The sequence below is a fragment of the Callithrix jacchus genome, chromosome 17 (genome assembly GCF_049354715.1).
Source record: "Callithrix jacchus isolate 240 chromosome 17, calJac240_pri, whole genome shotgun sequence".
NCBI lineage: Eukaryota > Metazoa > Chordata > Mammalia > Primates > Cebidae > Callithrix > Callithrix jacchus.
Genome location: NC_133518.1, coordinates 29,607,025 through 29,621,164, shown reverse-complemented (window position 1 = coordinate 29,621,164; position 14,140 = coordinate 29,607,025). Strand labels below are relative to the sequence as shown.

General features: G+C 38.5%; 1 protein-coding gene across 1 annotated transcript in view; it reads left to right on the top strand.

Moving 5' to 3' along the window:
* The window catches only part of GMPS (guanine monophosphate synthase), a 74,562-nt gene that overhangs the window by 41,936 nt on the left and 18,486 nt on the right, over nt 1-14,140 (top strand). The window contains exons 6-11 of the mRNA XM_002759465.7: nt 1,835-2,028; nt 2,258-2,423; nt 5,401-5,552; nt 6,627-6,800; nt 10,283-10,388; nt 12,982-13,097. Coding sequence (XP_002759511.1) covers nt 1,835-2,028; nt 2,258-2,423; nt 5,401-5,552; nt 6,627-6,800; nt 10,283-10,388; nt 12,982-13,097 — 908 coding nt within the window. The remainder of the gene's footprint in view (nt 1-1,834; nt 2,029-2,257; nt 2,424-5,400; nt 5,553-6,626; nt 6,801-10,282; nt 10,389-12,981; nt 13,098-14,140) is intronic.

The following is a 14,140-nucleotide window of genomic DNA, read 5'->3' as shown; positions in this document are numbered from 1 at the left end:
ATTCCATTTCCCCTCACCCTTCAAAGTGTCTGCGTGCCTAACTTTTCTTGGTCATGTGACAAGAACCCAGTTTTTTTCTACAACAGTAGAAGAGGAAGTTTTTAGGACCAGGGTAGCAGAGGTGGAAGTTGTCAGGACTAGGGTGGACGTTGTTAGGAGTGATTGTATTCCACTGTGTTTTGAAGGGAGGGACAAATGATTTGCTGTTAGATTGAATATGGGGTGGGGGAAAAAAGTAGAATCAGGTTTTAACTCCCAAGTTAAAATTCAAGATGCTTTATTAAACATCAAAACAAAGGTGCTGAGTAGGCAGTTGTATATATGAGCCTGGACTTTAGAGAAGAAAACTGGGCTGAGATATAAATTTGAGGGTTTATCAGCATACAGACAGAATTTTAAGGTCATGAAAGTATAAGATCACTCAGAATGTATAGAAAAGAGATTTAGGGGCTGAGTATTGAGCAACTTCCATGTGTAGAGATAGGCAAGATGAAGAGGAGCCAGCAAAGGAGATTCAGAAGGAACAGACAGTAAAATAAGTGAACCAAGAGAGTGGTATTCTGAGAGCCAAATAAAGAAAGTGTGAAGTACTGTGGTACAGTAGAATGAGTATGAGTTTGGGATCCTGTCAGGCCTGATTTAGTTACTTAATTAGCTGAGAGTTCATACAAGTTTCTTGATATCTGAGAGCCATAAAATAGGGGTAACACATGCACTTTTAAACCATCTAGCCTAATATCTATTGCCTCGTAGGTAATATTTGCCAGAAACACATGACTCAAGTAGGTGAAGTTATATTTGTGGTTAATAGTAGTCAAGAAAGAAACAGTATGTTCTCACAAGTCTGATATGTGAGATTCTTTTAATATAAGAACTTGGTAGCTCTACAATGCATTTGAAAGCCATGCGCAACTGAGAACCAAAATTGAATTATCATTGCACTAGGTAGACAAGACAATGGAACTAACTTGGGTGGAGAAGTGAGAATACTGTGAAATAATCTCTGTGTGGGACTTAATGTACTGTCCTATAGCTCATTAATTGCTGTATCAAGAAAGACCTTTATAAAGAAAGGTTATAGCAATGAAGTTTTTGTTTTTATTATGTATTTCCTTTTCCTATAGCTAAAAATCCACAGAGACATATCCTCACGCCCATAATCCCAGCACTTTGGGAGACCAAGGCAGGAGGATTACTTGAACCTGGTAGATCAGTAGACAGCAGGATAAAACGCCATTTCTGCAAAATATTTAAAAACTGAGTGTGGTGGCGTGCACCTGTTGTTCCAGCTACTCAGGAGGCTGAGGTGGAAGGATCGCTTGAGCCCAGGATGATGAGACTACAGTGTGCTATGATTATATTACTGCACTCCAGCCTGGGCAACAGAGCAATGATTACCCTCTCTCAAAAAAAATAATAATAAATAAAATTGGCTGTGAGCAGTGGGCTCATGCCTGTAATCCCAGCAATTTGGGAGGCTGAGGCAGGTGGATCTCTTGAAGCCAGGAGTTCAAGACCACCTGGCCAACATAGTGCAACCCCACCTCTACTAAAAAATATAAAAAATTAGCTGGGCGTGGTGGCACACGCCTGTAATGCCAACTACATGGGAGCCTGAGGCATAAGAATTGCTTGAACCCAGGAGGCAGAGGTTGCAGTGAACCGAAATCATGCTTCTATACTCCAGCCTGGGTGACAGAGCAAAACTCTGTCTCAAAAATAAATAAAATAAGAAAATTAGGCCTTAGAGGAAGAGATTGTGAGAAATTGTGGGTATTGCTTGCGTCTTTTCAGCATGAAAAAATTTTAATTTGTGACTGTTTTCTCTATAAAGGCATAGCAAATGAATCTAAAAAATTATATGGAGCACAGTTCCACCCTGAAGTTGGCCTTACAGAAAATGGAAAAGTAATACTGAAGAATTTCCTTTATGATATAGCTGGGTGCACTGGAACCTACACCGTGCAGAACAGAGAACTTGAGTGCATTCGAGAGATCAAAGAGAGAGTAGGCACATCAAAAGTTTTGGTAAGCAATTTATCATCTAAAAGTCTATACATTTATATCAATAATGTTGGAATCCAGGAACTAGAGTCCTCAACACAGCCCTTAAGTTAAGTTCTACAGTTTTAGAGTGCATTTTCAGTTCCCATACATACCTTTGATATAAATAGCACTTCTAGGTAATGATTTATGCTGATAATGTTTATTTTCTTTTTGCTTGTCCTGCTCAGTTTTATTTTTCATTTTACCATAGGTTTTACTCAGTGGTGGAGTAGACTCAACAGTTTGTACAGCTTTGCTAAATCGTGCTTTGAACCAAGATCAAGTCATTGCTGTACACATTGATAATGGCTTTATGAGAAAACGAGAAAGCCAATCTGTTGAAGAGGCCCTCAAAAAGCTTGGAATTCAGGTCAAAGGTATTGAAGAACTCCAGAAAAGTTAAACTTACATGTCAGGACTTGTTTAATCAAAACTAGTTTCATTGTTTAAATGAGCACAATTATAGTTTTTTCAGTATGCTCAAAGTTGAAAACGTTTTTTACAATTACCTCTGGTTTAAGAGGGGTTTTGGTATACATTTTTAAACCACTGATTCTGCTAATTTTATACATAGATTGATAAATTAACGTTTTCCAGCTACTATTCAGTTCTTCTAGTTATATACTTTAAAAATTATATTTTCCTGGCCGTGCGTGGTGGCTTATGCCAGTAATCCCAGCACTTTGGGAGATTGAGGTGGGTGGATCACCTGAAGTCAGGAGTTTGAGACCAGCCTGGCCAACATGGTAAAACCCTGTCTCTACTAAAAATACAAAAAATTAGCTGGGTGTGGTGGTGCATGTCTGTGATTCCCAGCTACTCGGGAGGCTGAGGCAGGAGAATTGCTTGAACCTGGGAGGTAGAGGTTGCAGTGAGGCGAGATCACACCACTGCACTCCAGCCTGGGCAGCAAGAGCAAAACCCTGTCCCCCCCACAAAAAAAAATCTTTTCCCACCCTATTGCATGATATTTAGGCATGAGCCTACCCAAGCCCTCCTCAGATATGGGTATATAGATTATTTTGCAAATAGAAAAGATTGTAGTAGGGGAGGTGAAGATTCTGTAGTTACTTTTTTTAGTAAACTTTTTTTTTTAATTAAATTTATTTTTTTTTTAATAGAAACAGGGTTTCACCATTTTGGTCAGGCTGGTCTCAAACTCCTGACCTCATGATCCACCCGCCTCAGCCGCCCAAAGTGCTGGGATTACAGGTGTGAGCCACCACGCCTGGCCTAGTAAACTTCTTAGTCCTTAATAGCATTTACATTTGTAGATAACTTTTATACTTTTTAAAAAGAAGATGCAGTTGATAGTTATAATGAAATGAGGTCAGTCGTTTAATGTTGCAAATTATTGTACATATTGAATTAATTGGAACCAATATCAAAAGGCTGAATATAATGAAGACTTGTAGGTAAGCATGATGCGAACATGAGTCTATTTATTTGAAACTTTTCTAAAATAACAGTAAAAGCATAAAACAGGGTAATGCCATAAGGATGAGGGATAGAGGAGATGATAACAGACAGGTGATTCAACAAAATGTTGGAAGGTGGATAGCAGATAGGTAGAGGTGGATTTTCCCGGTTTAAGCTTCATGGGTTACTAGAGAGGTCTCTCCCAATGTCCTGGGACGATGCCCAGTGGTATCTTCACATGGTCATATGTTTTTGTGAAATTTGCAAGTAAGATATTTTGATGATTTGTAGTTTATTTTCTTTCAAGTCTAACTTGTTCTCTGTTAGCTGGTGCTGGAATGAATGTGGGCATTTTCAGATCAGGCTAAGACAAAGATGAGCCGGGGATGTGCTTAGTATGGGTTTAGTGGTATATATGTGATTTGCAATCATTTCTGCATATAGTTAAGTACTTTTTAGCCATCCCAGTATAACTTATAATTTTTAGTATATTACATGTTATTCTGTTTCTTGAAGAAGTCCTTCAAATTGTAAAACTTGGATATGTTCCCTGGTAACTGACGTAGCAGAATGGAGGAATTCACAACCTTGGGGTAGGTTGGGAAGGAAGCCAACAAAAAGCAAGCTGATTTATGCTGCAGACTTCTGGGGAGGCTTAGGAATTTGAAGCATTGGTTTTTTGGAGGGGCATTGGTCTCTGGGTTAGCCTAAAACAGGGATTAGTTAAAAATCTGAGAAGCAGATCATTTTCCTTAGCACAGGAGCAAACTGCTGCTGTTCTTCCCAGTCAGAACACTGTGGGTGTATTCTCTCTCTAGATGGGCTACACGAGAGGTTCTGGATTTGAGCATACTAATACCAGGCATAGTTGAGGGTGGAGGTAAGATTCTATGTTATGAACAGGATCAAGTAAAATTCTGTTTGCTGAATAGTGATTGATTCCCTCTTCCTACCACATCCTCTTTTCAACTGCTAGAATGCTAATAGGCAGGAGAAAGAGTATGTCTTCTCTGGGTAGTTGACCAGGTTCAGGAAAGACCTACTAATTCACTGGCCGTTCTACAATGAAATAGCCAGCTGACTGTTCATCTTACGGTGAAGGCCATCAGTAGCTTAGATTTATTAGCAAATAGACATCTTAGTCAGTTTTTAGTTTCCTGTCCTTAAATAAAAAAAACAGCCAAGGATTTTTAAACATATGTTCATAAATATCAGTTTTACAAGACACTAGTTAGTGTGTGATTCTGATGACTTTGATTTTCTGCTTAGGAACCAGTGCTTTTGGCTCCCTTGGGGTTAGGCTTCTTGCTGTGGTTTCTGCTTGTTACTCTGGTGAAGCACTGAACAGAGAGAAAACAATCGGCATTATTTATTTATTTATTTATTTTGAGACAGAGTTGTGCTCTGTTGCCCAGGCTGGAATGCAGTGGCGCCATCTCAGCTCACTGCAACCTCTGCCTCCTAGGTTCAAGCAATTCTCCTGCCTCTACCTCCTGAGTAGCTGGGATTACAGACATGTGCCACCAGTCCCAGCTAATTTTTGTGTTTTTAGTAGAGATGAGGTTTTGCCATTTTGGCCATGCTGGTCTCGAACTCCTGACTTCAAGTGATCCGTCCATCTTGGCCTTCCAAATTGCTGGGATTAAAGGAGTGAGCTGCCGTGCTTGGCCCCAGTCAGCATAATTTGTGATGTAATGGCCCTAGATCTAAATGCCAGGAGATTCTCATAGAAACAAAATTTAATGAGTGTCTGTATCTGAACTCTGTTACTCAGGATTTATTGATAGTTCTTGAATATTGATAGTTTATTAAAATTTGTAGGCAAATTTAGGGGAGATCAAAGGAATCACATAGCTTTCCTTTCTGTAGTTTGACTTGTTATTTTTGATTTCAAAAAGTTCTATCAATTTAAAACACGTCTCCCCTTTCCTCCAGTGATAAATGCTGCTCATTCTTTCTACAATGGAACAACAACCCTACCAATATCAGATGAAGATAGAACCCCACGGAAAAGAATTAGCAAAACGTTAAATATGACCACAAGTCCTGAAGAGAAAAGAAAAATCATTGGGGATACTTTTGTTAAGGTACCTTTGTTTTTAATATCCTCAACATGTACTGTTTTTGATGTGAGTCTTACTATTTGTTTTTCTTTGTCATTATATCAAATAACCAAATTTACTAGTTTTGGTTTTTTTCTTATGTGGCTAGGAGTTTTACTGTATATTGTCATTTTATTGACCAGTAGAAACTGTTTTATGTTTTAATACACATGTATGCTTACCTTGCCAGGCTGTTATTCTAACTCTTTAAGAATAGATATCTTCATCTGGTCATAGACTTCAATTCATGGGTTCTTTCAATGGCTAATTTCAAGCTCTTGAATAGAATGTTCACATACTTTTTTTTCTGGAGGTGGAGTTTCACTTTTGTCGCCCAGCTGGAGTAAAATGGAGCGATCTTGGCTCACTGCAGCCTTCATCTCCCAGGTTCAAGCGATTCTGTGTAAACCTCCCGAGTAGCTGGGATTACAGGCATGCACCATCATTGCCCAGCTAATTTTTTTTTTTTTTTTTGAGACGGAGTCTCACTCTGTTGCCCAGGCTGCAGTACAGTGGCATGATCTTGGCTCACTGCAACCTTTGGCTCCCGGGTTCAAGTGATTCTCCAGCCTCAGCCTCCTGAGTAGCTGAAATTACAGGTGCGTGCCCCCATACTGGGCTAATTTTTGTAATTTTGAAAGAGACATGGTTTTACCATGTTGTTCAGGCTGGTCTCTAACTACTGACCTTGTGATCTGCCTGCCTCAGCCTCCCAGATTAGCACTATGCCAGCTGCTAATTTTGCATCTTTAGTAGATGGGTTTCACCATGTTGGTCAGGCTGGTCTCAAATTCCTGGCCTCAAGTGATCTCAAAATCTCACCTGCCTTGGCCTCCCAAAGTGCTGGGATTACAGGTGTGAGCCACCACACCCAGCCCCACATACCTTTTTGAATCACATTAAAGGATATATTCATAAAGGAGTTTATTTTGGGAGTTGGTGGATTTTATTTTCTGGTCAGTATTTCTAAAGTACTCTAACAAATTTAGCTGAAAGTATAAAATTTTACTTTAAAAAATTTTATCTCCTACAAGGCTGTTTTATTCCTGTTGATTATAGATTGCCAGTGAAGTAATAGGAGAAATGAACCTGAAACCAGAGGAGGTTTTTCTTGCCCAAGGTACTTTACGGCCTGATCTAATTGAAAGTGCATCCCTTGTTGCAAGTGGCAAAGCTGAACTCATCAAAACCCATCACAATGACACAGAGCTCATCAGAAAGTTGAGAGAAGAGGTAAAAGTTTATAACTTTTTAATAAAGTAGATACATTTCTTCCCTCCTCCTCCTTTCTAATATTCACGGAGTTGCATAGCTATAGCAACTCCGTGTCTAATTTTAGAACATGTTTATTTCCCTAGGAAAAAACCTCATACCCATTAGCAGTCACTTCTTATTCTACTTGTTGTCATTGTCATCCTGCTTCCACTCCCCAGCTCCTCCTCTCCTCCTCTATTGCCAGCCCTAGGCAATCACCAAGCATGAATTTATTTTCTGTCTCTATAAATTTGCTTATTTTGGACATTTTATATAAATGAAATCATACAATATGTGATATTTAATGACCGACTTACTTACCTTAATGTTTTCAAAGTTCATCCACGTTGCTGCATGTATCAGAACTTTATTCCTTTTTATTGCCAGATAATATTCCATCGTATAGGTATACTACATTTTATTTATCCACTGATCAGTTGATGGGAATTTGGGTTATTTCCACTTTTTGGCTGTTATAAGTAATGCTGCTATGAATATTAGTTATAAGTTTTTGTGGATGTGTGTTTTTATTTTTTTGGTATATGCCTGGGAGTAGAATTGCTAGATCTTAAGGTTTAACATTTTGATAAATTGCCAAACTGTTATTTAAAATGATGATACAATTTTACATTCTCACTAGCAATATATGAGATTCCAATTTTTCCACATTCTCACCAAGACTTGTTATCTCTTATTGTAAAAAACACATAATGTAAAATTTACCATCTTAAACCTTTTTTTTTTTTTTTTTTTAAACAAAGTCTCACTCTGTTTCCCAGGCTGGAATGTAGTCATATGATCTCAGCTCACTGCAACCTCTGCCTCCTGGGTTCAAGCAGTTCTCCTGCCTCAGCCTCCCAAGGAACTGGGATTATAGGCGTGTGCCACCAGGCTTGATCAATTTTGTATTTTTAGGAGAGTTGGGATTTCACCATGTTTATCAGGCTGATCTCAAACTCCTGACCTCAGGTGATCTGCCTGCCTTGGCCTCCTAAAGTGCTGGGATTACTGTGCCTGGCCTTAACTGTTTTTAAGTATACAGTTCAGTAGTGTTAGGTGTATTCACATTGTTGTAAAACAGATCTTCACAACTTTTCATCTTGCAAAACAAACTCTTATTAAAGAACATTAAAAAACAACTCTCCCTTTTAAGCATCTGGAGGTGTAAAGAAAAAACAACTCTCCCTCCCCCCCCCAACCACCATTCTGCTTTCTGTTTCTATGTTTCACTACTTTCAATACCTCATATAGGTGGAATCATACAGTATTGCCTTTTTGTGATTTGCTAATTTAACTTTGCAAGGTGAGATGGCTCATGCCTATATAATCCCAGCACTTTGGGAGGCTGAGGTGGGTGGATCACCTGAGGTCAGGAGTTTGAGACCAGCCTGGTCTACATGGTGAAACCTCGTTTCTACTAAGAATACAAAAATTAGTTGGGTGTGGTGGCAGGCATCTGTAATCCTTGCTACTTGGGAAGCTGAGGCAGGATAATTGCTTGAACCCTCAGGGCAGAGGTTGCAATGAGCCGAGACTGGGCCATTGCACTCCAGCCTGGGCAAAAAGAGTGAAACTACAACTCAAAAAAAAAAAGACTGAATAATGTACTACTATATGTATATATATTTTGCTTATCCATTTTTGTTTATCTTTTCATATACTCCCAGAAGTGGAATTGCTGGATCATATGGTAGTTCTCTCTTTAATTTTTTGAGGAACCTGTTGTCCATAGCAATTGTACCATTTTACAATCCAACCAAAAGTACATAAGGACTCCAATTTTTCCAGTGCTTACAATTATTTTCTATTTTTTTGATGGGTGTGTTATCTGACTTTTAAAAATCAGTTCGAGACAAGCCTGACCAACATGGAGAAACCCCGTCTCTACTAAAAATGCAAAATTAGCCAGGCATGGTGGTGCATGCCTGTAATCCCAGCCACTTGGGAAGCTGAGGCAGGAGAATCGCTTGAACCCAAGTGATTGCAGAGAGGCAGAGATTGCAGTGAGCTGAGATTGCACCTGGGCAACAAGAGCGAAACTCCATCTCAAAGCAAATTTTTTTTTTAGTCATCTGGCCAAGCACGGTGGCTCATGCCTCTAATCCCAGCACTTTGAGAGGCCAAGGCAGGTGGCTTACTTGAAGCCGGGAGTTCAAGACCAGTCTGACCAACATGGTGAAACCCTATCTCTAGTAAAAAATAAAAATTAGTCAGGTGTGGTGGTGCATGCTGGTAGTCCCAGCTACTCCACAGGCTGAGGCAGGAGAATTCCTTGAACCTAGGAAGTAGAGTTGTAGTAGCTGAGATTGCACCACTGCACTTTCACCTGAGCAACAGAGCAAGACTCTGTCCAGAAAAAAAAAAAGTGAATAAAAATTTTAGTCATCCTAATGGATATGAAGTAATGTGTCTCGTTGTTTTGATTTGCATTTCCCTAATAGCTGATGATGTTGTGTATCTTTTCATGTGCTTGATTATTGGCCATTTATGTATTGTGGAGAAATGTCTATTTATATCTTTTGCTCATTTTAAGAAAAACCTTTTATTATTAATTAACTAATTAATTATTTTGAGACAGAATTTTGCTCTTGTTGCCAAGGCTGGAGTGCAGTGGTGGGGTCTAGGCTCACTGCAACCTCCACCTCCCAGGTTTAAGTGATTCTCCTGCCTCAGCCTCCTCAATAGCTGGGAATATAGGCATGTGCCACCACACCCAGGTAATTTTGTATTTTTAGTAGAGACGTGGTTTCTCCGTATTGGTCAGACTGGTCTCAAACTTCTGACCTCTGGTGATCTGCCCGCCACAGCCTCCCAAAGTGCTGGGATTACAGGCGTGAGCCACCGTGCCTGGCCTAAAAAATTTTATTTTAAATTCAAGGATATATATGTAGGTTTGTTAGATAGGTAAACTTGTATCATGGGGATTTGTTACACAGATTATTTCATCACCCAAGTATTAAGCCTAGTACCCAGTAGCCTTGCTTATTTTTCAATTGAGTTATTTATCTTTTTACTATTGAGTTGTAAATGTTCTTTATATATTCTGGTTACAAGTCTTTTATCAGATATATGATTTACAAATGTTTTCTCTAGTTCTGCTAGTTGTCTTCATTTTCTCAATGATAACATTTGGAGAATTTTAATTTTGAAACACTAGTATATTTTCTAATTGTATTCTAATGAAAACTAGATCAGAGATGATAGCTTGGTTTACCCTGATATATTTATATTTTAAAAATGTATGTTTAAAATGTACTTTGAAGAGAAATAAGGGTACCACTAAAATATTCATCTAATTCCTTATAGGCACATAGCAGCAAATACTTTAAAAGATACATTTTTAAATAAGAATCTGTTAGTCTAAGAAAAATGGTAACAGGAAAGCACAGTAATTGATTGCCCTTTGTTTTCCGTATCATCTTGGTTACTAATTTGTATTGGTTGGCTTCTTTCCTCCCTAGGGAAGAGTAATAGAACCTCTGAAAGATTTTCATAAAGATGAAGTGAGAATTTTGGGCAGAGAACTTGGACTTCCAGAAGAGTTAGTTTCCAGGCATCCATTTCCAGGTAGAAGTTTTTTTTAGGCCTTCATGTTGAAGAAAAATTAGTTCATATAATTCTGAAATAATCTGTCATCTCAGGGAATATGTAACATGAGAGAAAGGAAAGGATGGTTAGGGAACAAACAATCTTTTGAGTATCTACTTCATTTTATTAAATATTCATTTTCCATTCTATTTGTATTTAAGTATTACATGATCCCTGGTAATCTGGAATATGATGTTGCCATCAGATGAGAAAACCAAGACATAAGATATTTTAATAATAGTGTCACACAATCCTAGTAGTAGAGCTAGGATTTGTTGTATTCTTTATACCATACCATGGTGCATTCCATGGAAGATGTGAGGATTTAACCTTGTTTCTTTAAAATCCTTGTCCTATGTTTGACTTGTTTGAATAGATGAACCGCTTCTTTCTGTGCATAGAATTCTTGGCACAATGCTCTATGTAACTAATTCCTGGACAAATAGTACTCCATTTGCTGTCATATAGGAAAAAATTAGAGGTGGTAGTTGTAAAGTTAGGATGGCAAGTCTTAACCTGTTTTTGTTACTAGTTCTTGAGAGCTTGGGCAAGTCTGCACCTCATCAGGTTATAGCTCATTGTAATAGTGATTAGGTGGTGATTCGGGAGAATGACCTAATTGAATTGAAAAACATAATAGCCAATGTTTCTTAAGTACTTTCTATGTGCTAGGCACTTTGCTAAATACTTTTTATTATCTTATTTGATCCTCACAATAGAAACTAGTATCCTGTTTCACAGCTGAAGAAACCTGGGGACAGAGACTAATTTGCCAAAACTTATGAAGATTCAGAGCAGTGGAACCACTGTTATATCCCCAATAATTTTTACCTCAGAGTTGATACTCTTGTTTTTTGTTTTTGTTTTTCAGACAGAGTCTCGCTCTGTCACCAGGCTGGAGTGCAGTGGTGCATTCTCGGCTCACTACAACCTCTGCCTCCAGGGTTCACGCGATTTTCTTGCCTCAGCCTCCCAAGTAGCTGGAACTACAGGTGTGCACCACCACACCTGGCTAATTTTTTGTATTTTTAGTAGAGATGGGGTTTCACCATTGGCCAGGATGGTCTCAATCTCTTGACCTTGTGATCTGCCCACCTTGGCCTCCCAAAGTGCTGGGATTACAGGAGTGAGCCACCACACTTGGCTAGAGATTATACTCTTAATGATCATTATCGGCTCCATAAACAGTTTTACAAATGTATAGCCTATGTGGTGATTAGTACTTTTTATCAAATATAGTAGTCAGATTGAGTAATTTAAGATCTTTAGTCCCTAACCTGCATGCTGGCAAAGAATGATCTGTGGGCCAGTGTGGTGGCTCATGCCTGTAATCCCATCACTTTGGGAGGCCAAGGTGGGTAGATCACTTGAGGCCAGGAGTTCTAGACCAGCCTGTCCAATGTGGTGAAACCCTATCTCTACTAAAAATACAAAAAAAAAACAGCTGGGCATGGTGGTACATGCCTGTATTAGCTACTACTGGTGGCTGCTAAGGGTGGCTAAGGCAGGAGAATCTTGAATCTGGGAGCTGGAGGTTGCAGTAAGCTGAGATGGCACCACTGCCCTCCAGCCTGGGTGACAGAATGAGACTCTGTCAAAATAAAATAAATTAGAAATAACAGTTCACATTTTTTGGTATTTGATTATGTATATATTTGATTATATATAAAATATATATATATATATTTTTTAACAGTATAATACCATTCCTAAAATTGGATTGATAGTTGAAGCTGGTTGATGAGAAAGGTGGTTAATTATACTGTCCTCTAATATATATGTTAGAAAATGCCCTTAAAAATTTTTGCACAGATTGGCATATCTGTTATGAACTAAAAGTATTTACTGGATAATTCTGTGATACCTAATACATGAACTGTAAAAATAGGATAGGCCAAGTGCAGTGGCTCATGCCTGTAATTTCCAGCATTTCCAGAAGCTGAGGTAGGGGTTCATTCAAACCCAGGAGTTCAAGACCAGCCTGAGCAGCCTAGTGAGACCCACATCTTGACTGAAAAAATTAGCTAGGCGTGATGGCGTGTGCTTGTAATCCCAGCTACTTAGGTGGCTGAGGTGGGAGGACTGCGTGAGCCTAGGAGTTTGAGGCTGCACTAAGAAATAATTGTACCACTGCACTCCAGCCTTGGTGACAGAGCCAGAGTCTATCTCTTTTAAAAAGGGGGGATACGAATGATTGATATGGAGAGAATTAAACATATTGTCTAATTTTAGCCTCACAATGGAAGCCATGATAGTATTATACTGTTTTATAGATGAAAAAAACTTAGGAAAAGAGACTAATACGCCAAAAAGTTATGCAGACTAAAAAGTGTGCATAACTCAAATGTTGCAGCATTCTAAATATTACAACATTTTTAGAATGTTGACGCTTTCTAAAAAATGCTGAGTTGAATGGGAAACTAATAGCTGCATTTGGCATTAAATACTTATGGCAGATAGATTTTAATTTTGGAAAGTTTTTATATTTTGAAAATAGTGACAGTTTTATGTTAGATTTTTATATTAGAAATATAACATTAATGTTAAATACTATTGTTACTCTTATCTTTAGGTCCTGGCCTGGCAATCAGAGTAATATGTGCTGAAGAACCTTATATTTGTAAAGACTTTCCTGAAACCAACAATATTTTGAAAATAGTAGCTGATTTTTCTGCAAGTGTTAAAAAGGTAATAATTTGACACAGCTAAACATTACAAGAAATTGAATGGATTCTTATTATATACCAGCATTTATAATGAATTTTTTAGGGTTTTATAATTTGAAAATTCAGAGTAATATGATCTTTGAAATGACTGTGGAGAAATTGTTCTACAGATATTCTTACATGCACATTTTTAAAAAAAATTTTACTTTAGGTTCTGGGGTACATGTGTGGGTCATGCAGGGTTGTTGCATAGGTGCATACTATAGCTGGCATTTCTCCCCATGTTATCCCTTACCATCCTCCCCACCCCCTGCTGTCCCTCCCCTAGATCCCCCACCACAACTGCCCCCAGTGTGTGATGCTCCTCTCCCTGAGTCCACGTGTTCTCATTGTTCAACACCCGCCTACGAGTGAAAACATGCGGTATTTGGTTTTCTGTTCTTGTGTCAGTTTGCTGAGAATGATGGTTTCCAGATTCATCCAAGTCCCTACAAAGGACACGAACTCATTGTATTTTTATGGCAGTATGCACATTTTTTCTTCCAGCCATATAAGACTAGATATCCTGAGTCTTTAAAAATGCCAGATAAAGTATTTTAAAGCACTCTTTTATGTGTATTGCAAGAAAGCAAGGGAAATGGTTTGTCAGGAATTTATTGGGAGTATCATTTCAAGAAGCCAACACTGTCTGCTTCTCGGAGGACAGCTATTAATCCTGTGTGGTCCAGGATTTGGGTTTAACAGTTTCATTCATGTACAGATGTCTGAGTATGAGACTGAGTCCAAGAAGGGCCAGAGATTGGATAAGATATTGTCACACTGTGCAGTACTTTGGCTCCAAATTGAAGATGAATGGAAAAGTTCTCCAGTCTGCTTAATTATGCACATTTGGGGTTTTAATTTATGTAATGTGTGTGGTCTGAAAATTGGCAATGTAAGAATTTTAAAGTGGACCTGGGTGGTAGTACTTACAGGAGTTAGGCAAGGAGCAGTACAGATTCTCATTAGAATATCTTTACCTAAGTCCCAAAGGCTTCTCATGGATAGGTTTTCAATAAGTATGAG